This window comes from Girardinichthys multiradiatus, chromosome 13 (genome assembly GCF_021462225.1).
Source record: "Girardinichthys multiradiatus isolate DD_20200921_A chromosome 13, DD_fGirMul_XY1, whole genome shotgun sequence".
NCBI lineage: Eukaryota > Metazoa > Chordata > Actinopteri > Cyprinodontiformes > Goodeidae > Girardinichthys > Girardinichthys multiradiatus.
The window spans coordinates 33,228,748-33,251,341 of NC_061806.1; the positions used below are offsets into that span (position 1 = coordinate 33,228,748).

A 22,594-nucleotide genomic window follows, 5' to 3' on the forward strand; every position below is an offset into this window, starting at 1 on the left:
TTCTGTTATTTATATTATGTCTCCAATTAACTGTTAAGGTTTTCAGTTACCAAAATAAAACATGTAAAACTTGTTTTATTTTGGTTGTTTGCTTTCATTTTGTTCTGTGTTCCATTTTCTTTTTATTTTACTGTTCTGTGTCTAAGTTTGTATCCTTTTCGGTTTTAGTTATGTTCTGCTTAGTGTTTTTTTTTTTTTACAGCTTTCTGGTCTCTGTGTGTTAGTTTCTGTTCAGCCATTCCTCCCATCTCATCTCATCTTTGCTTTTTGCAGATGATGTGGTTTGGTTGGTTTTTTTAGGCCACCTCTCACTCACCCACTCACAAATTCAACAACGCATCAGTTACTTTAAATCTGAAGACTCTTTACTGCATAGATAAGCAAAAGTTTGTTCTAAAAGCTTTGTTATGACATTTGCTTCTTATTAGTGTCTGTTGAGCTGTTAGCTATTACAAGCTAAACTAAGTTTTTACCTATATAGTATGCCATTTAGTTCCAAGCTTAAATGTGGGACATCTTAAGAATGTTGTGGTTTTTACTTTATGATCCAGAATCTATTTACTCACACTCAGAAACCTTTAATTTTGTTAATATACACACGTGGACAAAATTGTTGGTACCACTCAGTTAATGAAAGAAAAACCTACAATGGTCACAGACATAACTTGAATCTGACAAAGGTAATAATGAATACAAATTCTATGAAAGTGAACAAATGAAAGTCAGACATTGATTTTCACACATGCTTCAATAGAATTATTTAAAAAAATAAATAATAAGCATCACAGGTGTCTAAATTCTTGTAATCAGTCAGTGGGCCTATATATAGGGCTACAGGTAGTCACTGTGCTGTTTGGTAACATGGTGTGTACCACACTCAACATGGACCAGAGGAAGTGATGGAAAGAGTTGTCTCAGGAGATTAGAAAGAAAATTATAGACAAGAATGTTAAAGGTAAAGGTTATAAGACCATCTCCAAGCAGCTTCATGTTCCTGTGACTAGTTGCACATATTATTCAGAAATTTAAGATCCATGGGACTGTAGCCAACCTCCCTGGACGTGGCTGCAGGAGGAAACTTGATGACAAAACAAAGAGACGGATAATACGAACAGTAACAAAAGAGCCCAGAAAAACTTCTAAAAAGATTAAAGGTGAACTTCAAGCTCAAGGAACATCAGTGTCAGATCGCACCATTCGATGTTGTTTGAGGCAAAGTGGACTTAATAGGAGACAACCAAGGAGAACATCATTGTTGAAAACAAATCATGAAAAAGCCAGACTGGAATTTGCCAAACTACATGTTGACAAGCCACAAAGTTTCTGGGAGAATGTCTTATGGACAGATGAGACAAAAACTGAACATTTTGGCAAGGCACATCAGCTCTATGTTTGCAGATGTTAAAATGAAGCATTTGAAGAAAAGAACACTGTCCATACTGTGAAACATGGAGGAGGCTCTGTTATGTCCTGGGGCTGCTTTGTTGCATCTGGCACAGGGTGTCTTGAATCTGTGCAACGTATAATGAAATCTCAAGACTATCAAGGGATTCTAGAGAGAAATGTGCTGCCGAGTGTCAGAAAGCTTAGTCTCAGTCGCAGGTCATCTTTCTTTTTCCTTGTCTTGGTTTTCTTCTGGTTTTAAGATGTGTATTTGAAAAAAGAAATAAATTAAACCATAGCTGATATCTTTGTATATGCTGGGTCCGACTCTGATCAGCAGGCAGCACTAGACTATCAGCGTTCAGGGCCTCAACATCTGTGCTACATATATTTTCTGTTTGAACATAAAATACCTAATATAAGTAAATTCAAAGTTACATCAGTGTAGAACCTGGATGTACGGCAAGAGACTTCAAGCAATTAAAAAACTTTGAGAAGAGAAATGAGTAATTTTCAAAGATAAGAGCATTTCTTTAAGATTTCTGATGCTACACACTTGCTTTTCCTAGCAGTGCATCTGTAGTATTTACCAGATTTATACTTCAGCATATACACCTGGGTTTTCAAAAGCACTTGGAAAATATTTTTGCTTTCTTTAGTTGACATTAGCTAGAATCAGATGAATTAATGCCTTTTAAGCAGTTTGAATATTATATGCATCCCTTATGTACGTATACATTTCCATCTGTTTATTTTCTCTTTTTTTGTTTTTGTTTTTTTGTGATTCTGATTATTTCAGAATATCATAGGCTTTAATGTTTTTTTGGAACTTGTCATCTCTTATGAGGGCAAAATAGGGGGATTAGAGTTGTTAGAATAATTGTATTGGCTATTTATAGAATGAATAAAACAAGTATTCATTTCTGATGCCTCTTTGGTTGCATTGTTACTTTTATACTTAAATGTCACATAGAATTTAGTTTGTCATCCTTAGTGTTAGTAAGAAGAACATTTGTACATTAATGTGTGGTAAATAAACCTCTTATTTTCTGTACTACTCTTTAAAGCTGTCTTGAAAAACATTTAACATCGGATGAGACATGCACATTTCTGTAAAAAGATGAGCTGTATTTAATGATAATATAAAAGTGTAAAAGCTGAAAGACATAACATGAACAGAAACTGACAGAATCATAAATATGCTAGCAACGATATTGCTGAATTGGTTTGTTTATTTGTGCTAAACAGGATTTAGCAGGAAGGGCTGAGGCTGCTGTGGTACAGAGGCAGGGTTTTATCACTGTACATTAAAAATAACCTCTACTGTGGGTAAAACATTTTTAGCTGTTGTTTATCAAGAACTCCATAGCACAAGTAATTCACAGCAATTTATAGTTTTTTTTTTTTTATAATTTTCATTGAGATCTGTCATTTTACGTCTTTTGTTTAACAGTTAAAATATAGTTTGTTTTGATTTAAATAAACACACCAAAACTTGTTAGGAACAAAACGTCAACTTGAAAGAGACGAGTATCTAAATATGAGTATTTTATATGCTGTAAACATTAGATGCTTTAAAATTGCTTTCTATGTCTGACTCGAATCACAATGATCAAAGATAACAGCAACGTTTTGTATTGCTAATTTGTTCCGTTATCATCGTCTTTTATCACTATGGTAACATCCTTCCTGGCAACCTTTTTAATACAGGAAATAAACCTAAAGAAGCTTAGCTGCTGTGGTTGATTAAAATGCAGAACACTTTAAGTTATTTATACAAAGTGTTTTTAGATGCACAGTATCAACTAAGAGAGGGAACAACTGGCACTATATTTAAAATCTCAAAGCATGTGTGCACAGAAGCAAATGGAAATCAGGTTTGCAGTGCTCAGTAGAAAATAACATAATAAAACAAAGCCAGCATGCACCACGCTTTTACCATCTAACCTTTCTGAACTATGTCTACAGTCCCAGCATGTACCAGTTCTGAATTATTAGTCTAAACTGACAGGCTGAGCCAGGGCAGCATTAATAAGAGGAACAAATAAGAGCAGCAGAACAACGGGGACTTTGGGAGGTAAAACCGTTTAGCAGTACAACCATATGGCAGATATTAGTAGAAATATATCTAGCAAATATACATTAGAACCAACATGACATGTTTAGTTGTTTGTTAATACCAAAGGGTTCTACTGTGTTAAGAGTATATATTCAGTGAGCCTTTCTGTGAAGTAAGAGCTTGATTATATCACCTCCTCCATATTTTGCATGCATGCGGCAGTCTTATGCTGTGATATTGTTCTTTAGAGCTCTTTTAGTTTATCCAACATAAACCAAACCACAGGGACATTTGTAAATGTTACTCTGTTAATGGTTTGTGATATGTTACGGTTCTTCTCTACTGTGTCAGATTGATTAGGAGTATTTACAGTGAACACATGGGGGAACTCCGCTCGTGTTCTGCTTTGACCAACAGGCTCATGGCATGTCTTTACTATGCTTCCTGTTATTTTTGTTCACATGTTTCAGGTTGTCTGTAATTACTCGATGTTGTGTTCCCTTGTGAATGATGAAGACACAGATGGTGTTTAGATGTTAGTCTTCATGAAGTTCATACAAAAAAAGTTGGAAATTCGTCAGCGGATTAAGCGGGGGCTTCCTCCTGTTTTACCTGTTGCAGGCAGTCTGATTACGGGCAGCGGCTCTCTGTCTGCTCCCTCCTCCTGCAGACGCTGGTTTGCTTAAAGCTCGTTCATAAATTTTTTAACCAAACAAGCTGTTTCATGGTGGTGTTGTTTTGTGTCTTTTGGGGGAAATATGTGCATCTGAACAGCTTGTTTTATGTGTGAAAAGTTGATTAAAGGAGTTATTAAATACAGCGTGCCCCGCCTGCATGTAACTCAGAAAGCTGATGTGTTCTTATTCTTTTTTTTCACCCATCAAGAATTAGTCAAATTAGATTTCGGTTTAACCTGCCAACCATTGTAGTCCCTTAAGTTTTATTAACTTTTCCCTGCACTAACTGTTCAAAAACCTTCTTCTTTCTCCTGAACCCATGGCCAATCAGTGAACAGCAGTTTGTTCACAACACATGTAGTCCCTACTCTGCCCTGATCATACCTGCTACTGAGTAGGTCCCAAAAAAAGCAGGTATTGGGCCAGAAAGACCAGTAATGGAAATGCTTGTAAAACTGGCTGATGAGAGCTGGCCTAAATAGATCCTGTGAAAAAGGGGCATTAGTTCTGTCAAAGGTCCCCTAAAGGTGGAGCCAAACATATTATCTGCGCTTAAATACATTATTAGATGTAGATTTATTTTAAGTAAATATTTTGTTGTCTTTACAGTAGTAGCAGTCAATATAGGGGGGGAGGCAGTGAGCATCTTCTCTCACCGCGAAGTGAAGCATTTTATAATACATCTACAAAAATACCTCACTGAAGATACATCTACTTAATAACCAATATTTAAATTATTGGATAAAATGGAAAATGAAAATACAAACACATACAAGGAAATTTATCATAGACTAACCCAAGCTTTTCTGGGTGTATGTTGATCAAGTTATCTGAGGCCGTGAAAGAAGGTGTTCACCCTATGATCACTCCTGAGTGACCTTTTCATCATTTGGAGCACAGAGAAAATTGATCACACATGAATATATTCTGCAAACATAAAGATGATGACCAGTCGATACATCAGCTTTCCCTACACTGTGGCTACCAGACATGATATGTTTTCAACTCTCCACTTCACCAACACATCGATTTCTGCCTCTGTGAAATAGCGTTTGTTTGCTCTTTTCTCCGTGGTTGCCATTGTTAACCATGAAATAACATTGATTAGGTGGTTCATTCAAATACACATTGACATTCAGCTGTTATTTTTAAATGTAAATTGCTTGCTGGTCTGCATGGTTATATAAGTCTAAATTTTCTTTGGCGTACGCCATTTTTGGCTTTTAGGTTCTATTCTTTTAGTATAGAACCTACTCAGTGTTTTATAAATAAGACCAATGGAGAGAGATATTTTTGTAAAGATTTAACATAGCAGATAGAGATTACACGTTAGGCAGGAAGGTCACCAAGATGCTTAATAATGTTTCTTCTCACAGATCCAGTGTTTTAATCCATTTTTGTTGCGCATCCATAGTCCCGGTTGATCAATATATCCTCTGGACTCAGCCTCTGGATTTATATTTACTCCTTGTTTCCAGGCACTGTAAAGAATCAACACATCCCTGCCAGTCAGACCCAGAAAACATCAGAATGTGCTGGAAAGACTTTTTATGCACATCTAGAAATGGAAGGAATTTCTAGGATGTTCATAATTTCTGTTTAGCAGCTGAGTTTTGGGTCAGTTTCAGATTTCTTTAATATTAATGACTTTTGTTCCTTTCAAGTAGCAGCATTTTAACAGAGTAACATTAATTCATAGTAATCCAGTCCAGCTTTATTATAAAAAACTTTGAACTGGCACACAGGACCAAAGTGTGATAAGAATACATGAAAACCATTCAAATTACAGAAAAACAATAGCAGTCATCATTATATTCATAAATTAATTATTTCATTATATTTATCAATTAATATAATATATTCTTTATATTATTAGTACAATTGCACTATGCCACCATTGTACTCATCAATCTAACAACCTTTAATGAACCTGCAGAAAGTTTTATAACTTATTGATGCTCTAAGGAAGTTGCGGCCAACTTCATGTTTGTTGTTTTTATTTTCTGTCTGCATTCATTCGTTAACCATAACTTGTGTGCAGAAGTAAAAAATCTAAACCTGCTCACCTATATCTTGGTTCTGATCCATCTACCCACTTCCATTTCACGTTCCATTTGTCTGATGTTTGAAGACCAATCCAGGAATCTCCATGTATCTTCATTCTTTGAATAAACTTCTATATAATTTTAAAAAGCAGAAAATAATTTTTGATGATGTACAATTTTATTTGGCAATACACATCTTTCCCTTAATGCAACAAATTCCCTCTTATTTATTCTATCTGAGGCCAAATTACAACAAAACTTTATTTTAAACTGATTTGAAATGACAGACATCAGAGATTGTGAAGCAACGTACTGCATGAAAGCAACAAGGACAAATGTCAGTCACTTATATATAAAATACATGTTTGTCACATTGCTGTTGCTACTGTCAATGTGGACATTTATTAGTGGTGAAAAGACAGTCTTTAAGCTGTTTTATAACATGTAGTGACAGTAATATTAAACTGATTTCTTTTCCAATAAAGAAATAAATTTTTCTGCACCTGACATTTTGAGGATATGATACAAATTTTATTAGCACTTATTTTGAGACTTTGTACCCATCTTCCGAAGGGGTACCAACAAGTATGGAGCATGCTGTAAATACATATATACTAGGATGTAGTATAATTGGCAAGATTTAAACATGCTCACCAATAAGTTGGTTCTGATCCATCTACCTACTGTCATTTTACATTTCTCTGGATGTTACTGTCCGAAGACCAATCCATAAATCCCCATGTATCTTAAGTTTTTTAAATAAACTCCTTTGTAATTTGAAACGAGGCAGAATATAACCAATCCTAACCTAGTTCCTCATGTGTTCAGGCTGGCTGATAAAAGCCTGGTTTTAGAGGGATGCTTTAAACGAAGTTTGTAAAGTTTGCAGGCTTTTTAGATTATTGTCATGCTCTTACCTGTTTTTCAAAGCTGTTTATTATCACCAGATCTCCTCCTCTCCTCTGACAGTTTTTCCTGCTCTCTGTCCAGTTTTTCTTCTCAGCGGACGCGTAGTAAAAATGTGACAGACGAAACTCCTGCCATTCTTTAAAAAGCGACTTACTGTTAGTTTTGTTTTCTTGCAAAGTACTGAAGATCATATAATACCACATTAAAAAGAAAGTAATATTACACATAAAAAAAAAAAAAAGCTTTAACAAATAAATGTCTTACCTGTGTCGCTCTGGTTCTGTTTTTCTTTCGTTTGGTTCTGACATGTTAGATTGGGTTGTTTAGATTTCAAACTAATTGGCAGATCTGCATAAAATATTTTTGACTACTGAGATAATAATCAAATAAAGATGAGGTTTTGCTTACAGAGTATGAGTAGCACACCAATCCCCACCAACAACAGGAGGCACAGTAGGCCCAAAATTAGTGCAGCAAGAAACTTATCGTCAATTTTTGTTATTTTTCAATTTACCTCAGATCATGAAAATATTTTAAAACTGATCGATTTTTCTCACCTGTTTGTGCCTGTGTGTGATTCTCAAAATGGGTTTTGTTTGGTTTCTCAATACCTGAATGACCTAATGAAACAATCAAAGAAATGGGAAAAGAAACTAGGGGTTAAAATAATTGTTCTTCCAGGTTACGGTGGTTCATGAGATGAGATCAAAACCCTTTTTTCCTACAGATTTTGAGTTGAACGCCGATATCCACTAACACCAGGAAGCTCAACAGACCCAAAAGTATTATTATGGTGGTGTAGGGTTTTCTTTGGACAGCTCCTTTAAAAGGCAAAATGACACATGAAATTACATCGACATGTCACATTTTATTTAAGTAAAGAATTGTCCATGCTAAGCATTCACTTTAAAGTATTTAGAGTAAAGACACGTCTCATGTTTGTTAGCTACCCTTTTATTATTTATAATTAATTATAGCTTTATTGTTTAAGAAAAAAAGAGAGCACATTTGTAGACTACAATCAAATGTTTAGTTTAAAATAGAAGTTAAACACATGTAGGAAATCTACTGATGTATCACTAAAATCTATCATTCTTTAAGTGCTGCACTGATGGTTGCTGCGAAAAACCATTTTTAGAAAGCAGGAAAAACTAACAATAGGGACTTTCAAAAGGCAAATTGAATAATTTTAGGTCTAAATAGCAAAAGACCATTAGGTAAAACATAATATGTAAAGTAAAAGTAAGAAATAAATTAGATTCAGGAATTTAATTTTCAACCATAGGATAATGTTTAAAATTTTATCATAATTTGTGACAATTATAAAGTAGTAAATATTTATTGAAAATGGTAAAGAAAGGAATTCAGTAACAAAAAAAAACATTCAGTAGAAACTACAAATAGCAACAAATGTTTGCTTCTATCTATTAAACAGCAATAAATAATAAATATATAAAAAAGAAGAAATAAATACCCCAAAGTTGAAGTCTGAAAAATAAAGTAAATTGTAACTTAAGCTGCAAACTGTTGACAAAAATATATTTTGTTGTGGCATCAAAGATCAACATACTTTATCCGTGAGAATCTTCTCAAAATCTATTTGTTTTATGATGCGATCTTAGTTGTTTTATACTTGCCTTCATTCTGCAGTAAAAGACAAACATTAAGGTGTGACAAGGTGTCTGCAGTTTCAACTCTCTCCCCTCCACTGTCTGGAGATACGTCTCTGTTTCTTGTGGCTGTTGTAAAATTCAAGTCCTCGTCCATTATTTTCTTAAGAAGGAAACAACTGGGAGCAGCATTAAGTTTCTGATGCCAAGGAGATAATTCTCAAAGTCTAGTTTTGAACCAATCAGGTTTCAACAGGAAGTTCACAGGAAGATGTTGCAGGAAAATATGAGCATAGGCTGTAAAGTTTTATCTGTGGACAGAAAAATCACTCAATACATTGGGTAATATTTCTTCTCTCCACATCAGTTTGTACGTTTGTAAGTCGTCATCACATTAAAAATCAAATCCATTTAAATATTGCATTAAATTTTAATACATCAGGTTTTCACTGAGCTAACACCACTTTTCTGACCTATATTTATTGGTCAGTGGTTTGTCTGTTAAATTAAATAAAGGTAGTTGTTTTTATGAGGAATTTCGGATTGTTTTCTAAATCAGTCAGTATTTTTTGTTGCCCAAAGGTCAGTGACACGTTTGATTTAGAGCTACGTTTTAATATAATGTGAACATCAGTAATTCTTCGGAAAATGGCTGAAAGCATTGTAAGAACGTCTGAGTGTTTAAGCACTTTCCTTTTTCCTTATCTGACCTGAATTATTTTCGTTCTAGCACAGAAGCAACACTTCAAACTGAGAATATGATCTTTATTGCAAATGTGACGTGTTTTTGTTTCTCTTTTCTTACTGGTTTCGTTTCATTAGTTTTGCCCCAACATGAACTTTGCTTGCTTGGTACAGAACACTAAAATGTTCTGGGTCTTGCAAGATGCCTAAAAACACAAACCTTAACTAGATTTTTCCTAATTTTGCAAATTGTTGTTGTTTTATCCAACATCTCAGTAAATTTGTAGATTTGTGCATTGGATTGAAATCTAGTTGAGGTTCAAACCAATTTAGCATTTCTAAACGCAAAGACAATAGTTCTGCAAGCTATTCAGTGGTCTTATGTTAAAAAATATTCAAAAAGATGTCTGGATTTGAATGTAATGAATCTGAGGGCATCCTATGTATGAAACAGAACAAAGTTCAGTAGTTAAATAAGACATTAGTAATATTTAAGTTTCATTTTCATTTTATTTAAACGTTTTACTCCTTATCATCATAACAAATAAATACTGATATTGTGGTGAAGGGTGTGGCTGGTACGCCTTGAGATTTACAAATCTCTCATGTATCAGAAAATCTAATGTTTGGAAATTCATTTCATGTTGATGTCATTGTTTCTCAAAAACATAATTTGGATGTAGTTTGGTGTCAGTAATTCTTTGTTTATAGTGGCTACAGTTAGTCTTATTATTTCTGGTATTTCTAACTTTAAATGAAAAATGTCTTTACCTTGTTCTTTTGCTTCCCTGTAAATTACTTTAAAACAACATATGTAATGATGGAGTAAGTCAAATAAATCCCACATTATGTTGCAGGAGTAATGTTAAACACATTTTACATAATTAAATGACTTTCAATTGTTTATAAGTTTGGCTTTATTTGGTAGATAATAAAGAAAACACATTTCATTCTATGGAGAGAAAAGATTCAGATCTATTATGTCTATAATGAGTTTATATGTTAGGCAGGAAGGTCACCAAGATGCTTAATAATTTTTCTTCTCACAGATCCAGTGTTTTAATCCATTTTTGTTGCGCATCCATAGTCCCTGTTGATCAATATATCCTCTGGACTCAGCCTCTGGATTTATATTTACTCCTTGTTTCCAGGCACTGTAAAGAATCAACACATCCCTGCCAGTCAGACCCAGAAAACATCAGAATGTGCTGGAAAGATTTTTTATGCACATCTAGAAATGGAAGGAATTCCTAGGATGTTCATAATTTCTGTTTAGCAGCTGAGGTTTGAGTCAGTTTCAGATTTCTTTAATATTAATGACTTTTGTTCCTTTCAAGTAGCAGCATTTTAACAGAGTAACATTAATTCATAGTAATCCAGTCCAGCTTTATTATAAAAAAACTTTGTACTGGCACACAGGACCAATGTGTGATAAGAATACATGAAAACCATTCAAATTACAGACAAACAATAGCAGTCATCATTATATTCATAAATTAATTATTCCATTATATTTATCATTGAATATAATATATTCCTTATATTATTAGTACAATTGCACTATTGTACTTATCAATCCAACAACCTTTAATCAACCTGCAGAAAGTTTTAAAACTGATTGATGCTCTACGGAAGTTGCAGCCAACTTCATGTTTGTTGATGTTATTTTCTGTCTGCATTAATTCGTTAACCATAACTTGTGTGCAGAAGTAAAAAATCTAAACCTGCTCACCTATATCTTGGTTCTGATCCATCTACCCACGTCCATTTCACGTTCCATTTGTCTGATGTTTGAAGACCAATCCAGGAATCTCCATGTATCTTCATTCTTTGAATAAACTTCTATATAATTTTAAAGAGCAGAAAATAATTTTTGATGATGTACAATTTTATTTGGCAATACACATCTTTCCCTTAATGTGATGAATTCTCTCAGTTATTCTATCTAAGGCCAAATTACAACAAAACTTTATTGAAGGCTGATTTGAAATGACAGACATTAGAGATTGTGAAGCAACGTACTGCATGAAAGCAACAAGGACAAAAGTCAATTGCTCACAAATAATATACATGATTACAACATTACTGTTGCTACTGTCAATGTAGACGTGTATTATTCATGGAAAGACAGTCTTTAAGCTGTTTTTATAACATGAAAGATTATCTAAATTATAGATCTAAGCAAAGTTATCAATAACAAATTTGTGATAGTAATATAATGGGGTAAACAAGACCAGTAAATTGACTGCGTAGTCATCTACAAGTTTGTTGATGCACATGGAGACCATAGACTGGCCCCACTGAATTCTTTAGACTAAATTTATCTAAGATTGATTTTTTTTTCTGCACCGCCTAACTAAATGTTTTTTTCCATGTTTGTCTTGGTGAATTAAGGTACTGCAATTTAATTTTTGTAATTTTACGCACCTTAAGTATTAAATGTACACTCACCGGCCACTTTATTAGGTACACCTGTCCAACTGCTCGTTAACTCAAATTTCAGTCAATCACATGGCAGCAACTCAATGCATTTAGGCATGTAGACATGGTCAAGATGATCTGCTGCAGTTCAAACCGAGCATCAGAATGGGGAAGAAAGGTGATTTAAGTGACTTTGAACGTGGCATGGTTGTTGGTGCCAGATGGGCTGATCTGAGTATTTCAGAAACTGCTGATCTACTGGGACTTTCACGCACTACCATCTCTAGGGTTTACAGAGAATGGTCCGAAAAAGAGAAAATATCCAGTGAGCGGCAGTTCTGTGGGCGCAAATGCCTTGTTGAGGCCAGAGGTCAGAGGAGAATAGCCAGACTGGTTCGAGCTGATAGAAAAGGCAACAGTAACTCAAATAAGCACTTGTTACAACCAAGGCATGAAGAAGAGCATCTCTGAACGCACAACATGTCGAACCTTGAGGTGGATGGGCTACAGCAGCAGAAGACCACACCATTCCTGTAATTCCTGTCAGCTAAGAACAAGAAACTGAGGCTACAATTTGCACAGGCTCACAAATTGGACAATAGAAGATTAGAAAAATGTTGCCTGGTCTGATGAGTCTCGATTTCTGCTGCAACATTCAGATGGAAGGGGCAAAATTTGACATCAACAACATGAAAGCATGGATCCATCCTGCCGTGTATCAACGGTTCAGGCTGGTGGTGGTGGTGTAATGGTGAGGGGGATATTTTCTTGGCACACTTTGGGCCCCTTAGTACCAATTGAGCATTGTGTCAACGCCACAGCCTACCTGAGTATTGTTCCTGACCATGTCCATCCCTTTGTGACCACAGTGTACCCATCTTCTGATGGTTACTTCCAGCAGGATAACGCGCCATGTCATAAAACACGAATCATCTCAGACTGGTTTCTTGAACATGACATTGAGTTCACTGTACTCCAATGGCCTCCACAGTCACCAGATCTCAAGCCAATAGAGCACCTTTGGGATGTGGTGGAACAGGAGATTCGCATCATGGAAGTACAGGCGATAAATCTGCAGCATCTGTGTGATGCTATCATGTCAATATGAACCAAACTCTCTGAGAAATGTTTCCAGTACCTTGTTGAATCTATGCCACGAAGGATTAAGGCAGTTCTGAAGGCAAAAGGGGGTCCAACCCGGTACTAGCAAGGTGTACCTAATAAAGTGGCCGGTGAGTGTACAATTAGCACAATGGGTCTTTTATACATTGGTGAGAGTTAGAACTCCAGAAAGAATTAAAGCTTTAAAAATCCACTGTTTCCACATCCCGGAGTTATGAAGTTTAATGACTTATAAGGCAATGCAAAGTAATTTCGTTTGCAGTTTCTGTGAAAGATTTATTATGGGAGAGTAAGTACGAGCTGAGAAGCATTCGTACATTTTCTTTTCAAAAAGCTAAAAAAGGTTTCAAAAAGAGATGCATTTCCACCATTAGAGTAAAATGATGGAACAAAGCATAACAACAAGCATAACAACAAAGATTAAGTGATTCACTTTTACTTTCAAAAGATTTCTCAGAAAAGTTATTTTTGAAGGCTACAATTGTAAATCATTTTTTTGTCCTTAATTATTTATTATTAGTTATTCTGATGGGAAACTGTGATTGATCAGTAAGTAGATTAAGCATATTTATTTAAGATTGTTGCTTCCACGTCTTAAGTAATAGCATGATGCAGTCTCATGTTGGACGATTGATGTAAAATAATGGTCAAAATTGTTTACATTTTTTGTAAAAAGGAATTCTCATAATTTGCATCTTCAAATGTTGTACACATGTTTTGCTGGAGTGAACTTTGTTTTACCTGCAACCTTTCTTTAAAATTATAATGACTACAAATGTTTGATCCCGTCTAAACTTCACAGTGCCAATAGCACTATAAGTCAGACAAAAGGTTTGTGAATGGTATTTACTTCAACGTGTTTAACATTCACCCCCTGCCACCTTTGAACACCAGGTGGTAGACCAGATCTTCAAGCTACTGCATGTCCGCAAAAACAGATATTATTGCATTTCTTTGGTGTGGAGACCTTTTGACTGTACCTTGATCTAATTATTTTTATTGTCACTTAAACTAATACAAATAAATGTGTTCCCACCATTATGGATGATGGGGTGGCTGTTTGTGACTGAAGCATTCTTCAGTCTGATTGGAAGCGCCAGGTTTGGTACGAAGACGTACTTCGTACTAAACCTGGTGCTTCCAATCAGACTGTTACGCCTGTAATGGTTCTGAGAATGCGAGTAGTGTTCGAAAAACACGATGACTTCTGATTTAACTCGTACTGTAAAACAGAATAATCTTAAAACACTTTTTAGATTATTGTCATGCTCTTACCTGTTTTTCAAAGCTGTTTATTATCACCAGATCTCCTCCTCTCCTCTGACAGTTTTTCCTGCTCTCTGTCCAGTTTTTCTTCTCAGCGGACGCGTAGTAAAAATGTGACAGACGAAACTCCTGCCATTCTTTAAAAAGCGACTTACTGTTAGTTTTGTTTTCTTGCAAAGTACTGAAGATCATATAATACCACATTAAAAAGAAAGTAATATTACACATAAAAAAAAAAAAAAAGCTTTAACAAATAAATGTCTTACCTGTGTCGCTCTGGTTCTGTTTTTCTTTTGTTTGGATCTGACATGTTAGATTGGGTTGTTTGGATTTCAAACTAATTGGCAGATCTACACAAAGTCAAAAATACAATTCAGTAAGCATAAATGTAAAAAAAAAGTTTTAATCAAGGAATATTTTTGACTACTGAGATAATACTCAAAGATGAGGTTTTGCTTACAGAGTATAAGTAGCACACTAATCCCCGCCAACAACAGGAGGCACAGTAGGCCCAAAATTAGTGCAGCAGCCTTGTACGAGTTTCTTTGGACAGCTGGTGGTCGCTTTTGAGTCCGAGCTCCTACAAAAATAGAGGAGTTTGACTTTTTACCTTTAAAAGTAAGAACTAAAATATGTAATGTTTGTAATTACAAACAGCTGACTTTATATGGCCAAAATAGTTCCCCCCCAGGGGCGAAAATCCCATTTCATTTTTGGGAGGGACAGTAAACAGGAACATTTCAGAGAGTAATTCCTGGGGGCAACATAGAAAAAAAAGTTATCTTCCTTTTTCTTTCCTGCTCCTTTGCAACTTTCCTTGTAGGGCTGAGCCCTCAACCTGTTAAATAATGTTATTAAAAGTAATAATAGTACTTATAGCATTGTACTTTACGGACCTGGTTGGCTGACAGTTAGACGCAGGCAAACACATACTCGGGGGTCATTGTCGTTAGCACACACCCGCTACAAAGCTAAAAAAAACCTAATATATACAGTACTGTGCAACTGTTTTAGGCAGGTATGAACAAAGAATGGTTTCAGAAATGGAAGTGTTAATTATTGATTTTCATCAATCAACAAAATGCAGTGAATGAACAAGAGAGAAATCTAAATCAAATCAATATTTGGTGTGACCACCCTTTGCCTTCAAAACACCATCAATTGTTCTAGGTAAACTTGCACACAGTTTTTGAAGGAACTCAGCTGGTAGGTTGTTCCAAACATCTTGGAGAACTAACCACAGATTCTCTGGCTGTTGTCTATATAACATTAACATTGTAAAGTTTTATCTACTAATCCTGGTATAGTTGAACAGCTACAGCCGTTGCTTAATGAAGCAATGTAAAAAATCTAATACAAACTTATACAAATGTAATAAATATTCATTGAGCCAAAGATATTCTGCTGGTATTTACTTTTCTTGTGGATTTTAGCACAATTTGATAAGATGATTAATTATAAAATATTTAGTGACACCCGGAAGACTAATAATAAAACATTTTTGTTAATATGTCATCATACTCTGATATTTATTGTTGTTTTCTCAGTTTTAAAATTATCTTGCATAGATGTAATTTAAAATATTGCCATTGTTTAGAGGGATAATAATGCAGGAAATATTGATCATCCATTAAAATCTACCTCGGCCCTTCCTGGAGGGATTTAGTCGAGGGCCAGTCAGCATGTCTGCGCTCTCGTAGATGTCGACCACTTTCTCCTCTCTCTCCCACCCTTTTCTTCTCGCTCCCTTGTTGTAGCTCACTTTCATGGTGAGATCTGGGTCCTCGTAAATGTTGCAAGCCATCTTAAGGTGGATAGAAGTAGATTATTCCTTTACACTTCCGCAGGACTTCAGTGGTAGTTTTATGTGTGAGGTTTTCTTCTAGTTTAGCAGCACTAAGTCATTTCAAATATTCGGCTTGAAATGCAAAGTAGATTTAAAAAATGTTCTCCTAAAATCCAAGTAATCAGGTTACTGATGCTGCTGTCTGGGGGTTTCTGTCAGCGTTGCTGTTTCTGTGTCATAATCAGGTTTTAACAGGAAGTGCTGAGATAGTTATCACAGGAGAACACGTACATATCCGATGGTTTATCGCTCAGTGGATCAATACATTAAACAAAAAACCTTTTTTCAATTTTTTTATTAAATATAAAAAAAACTTTTCTTTAAAAACTTTAAGTTACTAATTTATGTTACAAGTTACAAGATATACGTTTTTCTGAAGCCAGGACAGTTTATTTTTAAAATTACATGATATCTGTGGTTTTAAAGGGTTGTGAAAGATGATTCTCCTCTGAGAGTGTCAGGGCAGATTTTCTTTAGATAAAAGATGCACATTAAATATAAGGTTAGTTACTTCTGAGTAATGTCAATATTAAATAAAACAGTTGGTTAAATGATGAATAATAAAACACAACATACAGGTAAATGATATATTTTCCTTCTATGAATCAAATAAAAGCAACAGTGAAACTTGTTCGCTGTAGATGTGATGTGCAACGATCACTGCGATTATTTCCTCCTTCACATCCTTTTATGTTATTAGATGTTAGCAGAAAAGGAGGTTAAAGAAGCTTCAAGCATTAGTCAGAAACTGTTTGTTGATTCAATTCAATTCAGTTTTATTTATATAGCGCCAATTCACAACACATGTCGTCTCAAGGCACTTCAGAACAGTCAGGTACATGCATTCCTATTAATCCTAACAATTAAACAGTGCAGTCAGAGTTAGTTATTTATTCAAATTGGATAAAAAGTTTTTCTATCTAAGGAAACCCAGCAGATTGCATCTAGTCAGTGACTTGCAGCATTCACTCCTCCTGGATGAGCATGTAGAGACAGTGGACAGTCACTGGCGTTGACTTTGCAGCAATCCCTCATACTTAGTGTTGAGGGATTGTGTTGATGAATCTGTGGAGTTTAAAAAGTGTGTTCAGAAATTTTAAATGGTTGTTAAATTTAAACAAGACATGTATGATGAGTAAATTAATACGTTTAACCATAAATGTTGTTTTTTGTTTTATAAATGTAGAGTTTAATTCATTTATAACTTGGCTTTTTCAGTATTTCAAGTACAATGATACATGTAAATGTGACCATAAATCTAAACCCAGACATCGTTTGAGCGTCTTTTCTTTATCAGATCAGATATTTTTGAATATCTAAGACTGGTTGTTAAATTAGCTAATTGAGCAAGACAGGCAGTTATTTAATTTTTTTAAAAAAGTCATGCCGGAAGCTTTTTAGGCCTTACTTATTAGCCTGTACACAATCAGGATTGTTCAGTCATCAGTTGGTCAAATCTCATCCTCCAGGTCATCTCTGGTCATGCTTCAAACCTTCACATCAGATAAGATACCAGAAATCCTTTTCATATTTTTTATAATATTTAGTATATGTGTCTTATTCATTTTTTTTTTCCTGAGGGACAAGTTTATTTGTGTATCACTGCTCATACACAATCTTTACACAAAATAAATCACCCAATGCTCTAAAATACACTGTTTCTCCACATCTCAGGTTTCAAATCAGTTATTCCCAGGGCTGAGGACCATAGAAACTAAGTGCTGCTCCCCTTGTTTACTCCTCATCCTGGGAACACTGAGTGAAGAGGTCTCTGATGACCTGATCAGCAACTTTGAAATCTATTTTGGCAAAAGGCGATCTGGTCTTAAATTATATCCGTTGACAAACAGGGTGCCAGTGTTGTGATTTAAGGGCGGGTGTAATGTGATCCATTTTCCTGGTGTTGGTCAGGACTCTGGCAGCAGCAGCATTTAGGATGAGCAGCATCTTACGGATTGATTTCATACAGAGACTTGTATAAGACTCTGTTACAATAATCGAACTTTTTGAAAATAAAAGCATACAGTAGTTTTTTAAAGATATTTAATTATAAATCTGTTTCAGTAAATTTAACTGAACAACTTACAATCGTAACAGAGATGTTGCTGTTCTTTGTTCAGAATGTAGAACTTAAATCTTTTTTTTGTGTTCTCCCTCTTTCTTCAGGGGCCCGCAGGTCCAGTTGGAGATACAGGTGTACCCGGACCTCAAGGACCACCTGGACCTCAAGGACCAAGTGGGCGCTCCATCATTGGACCCCCTGTAAGAACCCCTGGCATTCTATCTGAAGGCTAACAGTCTCTGTGTGACCACATTGATTTTAAAAATTGGATTTGTTACCTGCAGGGCTCTCCGGGGGAGCTGGGGCAGAAAGGTGAAGCTGGCCAACAAGGACAGCAGGTAGCAACTGTTCTCTCAACATCCAGCATTTAATTTGGGATTATTGTATTTTTTAATCAGACTTGACTTGTTTTGGCAATAAGACGAGACAGTTTTTTCATAGAAGGCTACTCTATCTACAATATAAAAGTAAAAACTACACAGATGATCCAATTTGATCCCAATGTATGAATTTTAAATTCTGCTGGGGCTTAATTTGTATAAACCTAATTCCTACAGTCACACAGCGGGGTCTTTATTAGTTACACCTTCCTTGTTCTGGGTTGGAACCCCTTTTGGCTTCAGAACTTCCTTAATTGTCCTAGCATAGATGCAACAAGGTGTCAGAAATATTCCTGGTAGATTTTAGTAAATATTGACATACTAGCATCACGTAGTTGTACATCCGTAATGTAAATTTCCTGCACATCAACAGACAAAAGGTTCTCTAATGGATTTTGATCTAGTCACTGCAGAGGCCATTGGAGTACAGTGAACTCACTGTTATGGTTAAGAAACTTAGGAAACCTGAGACGAGTTTAGCTTGGTGCATTATCCTGCTGGAGGAAACCATAAGAAGAAGAGAACGCTCTTGACTTCAGCCCAAGATCCAATCCAAGAATGGTGTCAAAATTAAGTCAGATACCGATACTGACTCAGACTGGCCCAATTTCTAAAAAAAACTATGCAACTGTACATTTTTAAGGATCAAAGAAAGAGTTCTGGTTTTTTTTCGCAAATTGCTCATTTTTGCTTCCTCTTTTAGTTTTTTCCACTTTCAGCTTCAACTTCATTGTATTAGTGCAGAGATTTAGTTTATAAAATAGTGAACAGTGAACTTAGTGCCATTTCAACTCATTAAGGGATGAGAAGCTAAAATGTTTCTTCATTTGATCCCTTCCATCTTTAGAGTTTATGTTTAATAGCTGATATAATTAGCAAAAATAGAAAAATGTGGAGAATTTGCTCCCCTTTGGGGGTTTTTTCAGGGTGTTCCTGGAAGACCTGGACCTGTAGGAAGAGAAGGACCTCCAGGACCCAGAGTGAGTCCTCATGTGTTAGTTTTACAATATGTCCGTGCTGGAAATGTGAAACAACTTGAATTCTTCAAAATATTCTGAAGACTGAAGGAAAAATGATTATTGTGACATTAAACACTCTAACCATATCTCAGCTTTAACATCTACTTTCACTTCTACAGGGACTTGTAGGTAAAGACGGCCCACAAGGCAGACAAGGACCTCCAGGGACTATGGTAGGTCATCATTAGACCTGCGAAACATTTCTCTATTAGTTGTATGAGCTTGTTAAAGTAGCAAGAATGTATATGGGTGATTGAAAGTTTTATTTTCCTTCTTTATAGACATGCAAAACATTGAGAGATAGATTTGCGTGAAAACTGCTTAATGCAGCAAAACATTAAAGATTCTCTAGTAAAAGTATTGTTCGAGCTTCTGTCTCTCCAAGTAAAGACACAAAAATTATGTAAAAACTTATTTCTGAAATGTAATTTAATCATTTATATTTCAGCTAATTTAAGATTCGACTAAAAAAAGTGGAAACCTGTCAGAATCTGTGATTGGGGTTTGCTTCTGCAAAAAAATAAATACGTCTTTTCTTTTTGCTATTTGGTTTTGTCTGAAAATGTATTTCTTGAAATAGTTTTAGTTTGACCACTTTTACTAAAAACATTTGAACGATAAATAAAGAGGTAAGTTGCTTTTTTGATTCGTACTGAGGCAATTCCTTGTTAACTGTTACTGGCTGTCTGAATCAACACTTTACAGGCAGAAAGAACTTAATAAGATCCAGAAAAGAAAACAGTAATGCAAAGCCGTTGTATTAAGCTGGATTCCTTCTTTTTGTCTGCTCAGGGGACTCCAGGAGCTCCTGGAGCTCCTGGAAATACAGGCGCCCAAGGAAAACAGGGAACACTGGGACCACCGGTGAGTCTAGAGATTATATAGACCTGGTTCCCCTCATGAACCCTTTTTCTTGTGGATTTGTATTTGTCAAAGAGAAGAGATTGTTTTATGTTTGATCTCATCATTTTTCTTTGAGGAAACTAATGGAAAAATGTAGCACTGTATAAACAGCCGAAAGGCAGCAGGATTTGCTGTCATTCTAACTTAGCAGAGTGTGTCAGACTGACTTGGAGCCCAGTCAGGTGACTAATGGCTTCCTGTCCAGTCGGTCTATGATCGTATTTGACACGCAGACACCGACTTGAAAGGCAGAGTGAAGGGTATTCAAAATGACACAAAGGGAAACATCTAAGTTCAGACCGTTTTGTGAAAAGATTTTGTTGAACCCATTGTGTTATGCTTAAACAGCGGTACTGACAGCTTCTCTATCAAAACCTTTCACCAACTCTTTTTACATCATGAACAGCTCATTATGTCACGTTTAAGCCTAGATCACCCAGTACTGAATATTTAATTCATTGTAATTCTCATTTTAAAGACTTAGTCCTGGTTTCACAAATGGCTTAATGAAAATTCATGAGTAATAGAGAGAGTTTTAATATATATCATAAGAAATAGCAGGTTAAAAATCTTTGATAAAACTGGATATAGTAAATTCTAATCTGCAAAGTCCAACCCAACGTAGGTAAACTCTAAGGAGAATTAAGCACATCTTCCGCTGATATTTTGTTTGCTCTGCTTTGGCATTTATTATCACTTAGAGAGAGAAAACCGTATTTTGATAACGGCGCCAAATAAGAAACAAGACTCTGTGGGAGGCGATAAAAGCTGCTGATAAATGAGTTTGCATCGCTTTGATAAAATGTTGTCAAGCATGTAATCATCGCTGCGTGGGCGAACTACAGAGAGGACTCATCAGCTAGTTATGGCACCACTGTTAAGTTGTTGGTCCTAATGAGGACTTAGTGGAGAAAAATATAGAACAGTGCGTGTTAGGGGATAGCACAGTTTAATGAAGGCTAATGATGAATATTTTGGGTTTTTTTGGCCCTTTTGATTTTCTCTAAAAGTTATTTAGTCTTGGACAAATTGCCGCATATTTTCTTTACCTTTCTTACATATTTTGAAATTAGGGTACTGAGGTTAGACCCTGCTAAGGTGTGTGCCTTAAAATAAGTAAATTAATCTAAATGCTGAAAAAATGTGGATGAAATCCAACATTTAAATTTAGTACATTTGCTAATTGGTCAAATCACATATTAAGAAAAATAGTTTTTAAGAAAAACCCCAGTGCCACCATAAAAGATGTACCTGAAGTAGTTATAATGTTTGGCGTTTTTAAGTTGGTTAAAGTATCTAGGAACTTTTAATCATTAATCACTGATTTGTTTCTCGGGGGTATAAATATAGTAAAGACATAGTAAAGAGGCCAATTTGTCTAAACAAGCCTTTAAAATGGAAAAGACAAGAGAACATGGAAATAAAGTAAGGCAGGTCTGTATAAATGCAAAATTCTACCAAACTGGAGCTCTGTGCTTTCCTCACATGAGATGTAGATTTTCAGCAGCAAACTGTTCAGGTAGGTCTGCCACCTCATGGCCACTGTTAAGTATAGTGGAAGATGTATGATGCTCTGGGCCTGTTTCTCTGCCAAGGAACCTTGCTAGAATCCATGGCAGCATAGAAAAACAACAGGTGATTAAAAAACAAAAAAACACTACAAAATCATGTAGAACCTGGGTCATCTTTGGTTCTGAAAGAAAGATAATCATCCAAGCCTATGGCCAAAATCAACCGTCTTCCATGGCTCTCCTGCTACCCTGACCTAAATTGTGTAGAAAATGTGTGGGCTCAAACCTTGTTTAAAGTTACAGTAGAAAACTGAGTGCACCCCTGTTGACCAAGGGGATTACAACAGGGGTACCATTACATGATTTCATATGGAAAGAAGAGGTTGCAACGTAGGATTTCCCCACATTAAATAAATGTGTCAAATTAAGTTTGATTTTGGCATTATTTGCCAATGTGAGATTATGCTGCTACAATATAAGATGAATGTGCTTTTTACACAGATTTACCAGGCGTCCTGATAATCTTAGAGGAAGGTGTTAGAGAAATGTTAAATGTAAAAAAAAATGTATCTAAACTGATTGTGAGATTTTGTATTGAGATAAATAAAACAGTGTCAATAATCAATAATTAAGCTTTTATATTCAGAGAAATGTTTGGCTTTTTATGAGTAAAATCAGTAGAAGCAGGGAGATTTGA

At 35.5% G+C, this 22,594-nt stretch overlaps 2 protein-coding genes and 1 long non-coding RNA gene across 9 annotated transcripts in view; 1 reads left to right on the plus strand and 2 right to left on the minus strand.

The window, feature by feature from the left end:
* The window catches only part of LOC124879176 (collagen alpha-1(XIV) chain-like), a 262,372-nt gene that overhangs the window by 233,821 nt on the left and 5,957 nt on the right, over positions 1–22,594 (plus strand). For all 6 annotated transcript variants that reach the window (XM_047383584.1, XM_047383586.1, XM_047383590.1 and 3 more), the window contains 5 exons: positions 18,189–18,284; positions 18,369–18,422; positions 19,391–19,444; positions 19,603–19,656; positions 20,276–20,347. In XM_047383584.1, the coding sequence (XP_047239540.1) occupies positions 18,189–18,284; positions 18,369–18,422; positions 19,391–19,444; positions 19,603–19,656; positions 20,276–20,347 (330 nt within the window). The remainder of the gene's footprint in view (positions 1–18,188; positions 18,285–18,368; positions 18,423–19,390; positions 19,445–19,602; positions 19,657–20,275; positions 20,348–22,594) is intronic.
* Positions 5,338–8,048, minus strand: LOC124879181. 2 transcript variants are annotated; one of them, XR_007040967.1, is made up of 4 exons: positions 7,799–8,048; positions 7,082–7,693; positions 6,186–6,295; positions 5,338–5,600 (listed from the first exon to the last, which is right to left on the minus strand). It is a non-coding gene; the product is annotated as an uncharacterized LOC124879181 (long non-coding RNA). The 2 variants fall into 2 exon arrangements; XR_007040966.1 differs by having other exon boundaries at positions 7,082–8,048.
* Positions 9,938–16,161, minus strand: LOC124879179 (C-type lectin domain family 2 member E-like). The gene is made up of 6 exons (XM_047383608.1): positions 15,818–16,161; positions 14,637–14,756; positions 14,443–14,526; positions 14,186–14,313; positions 11,100–11,209; positions 9,938–10,521 (listed from the first exon to the last, which is right to left on the minus strand). Exons 1-6 carry the CDS (start codon positions 15,978–15,980, stop codon positions 10,395–10,397), a joined length of 732 nt encoding a protein of 243 aa, XP_047239564.1. The 5' UTR covers positions 15,981–16,161; the 3' UTR covers positions 9,938–10,394.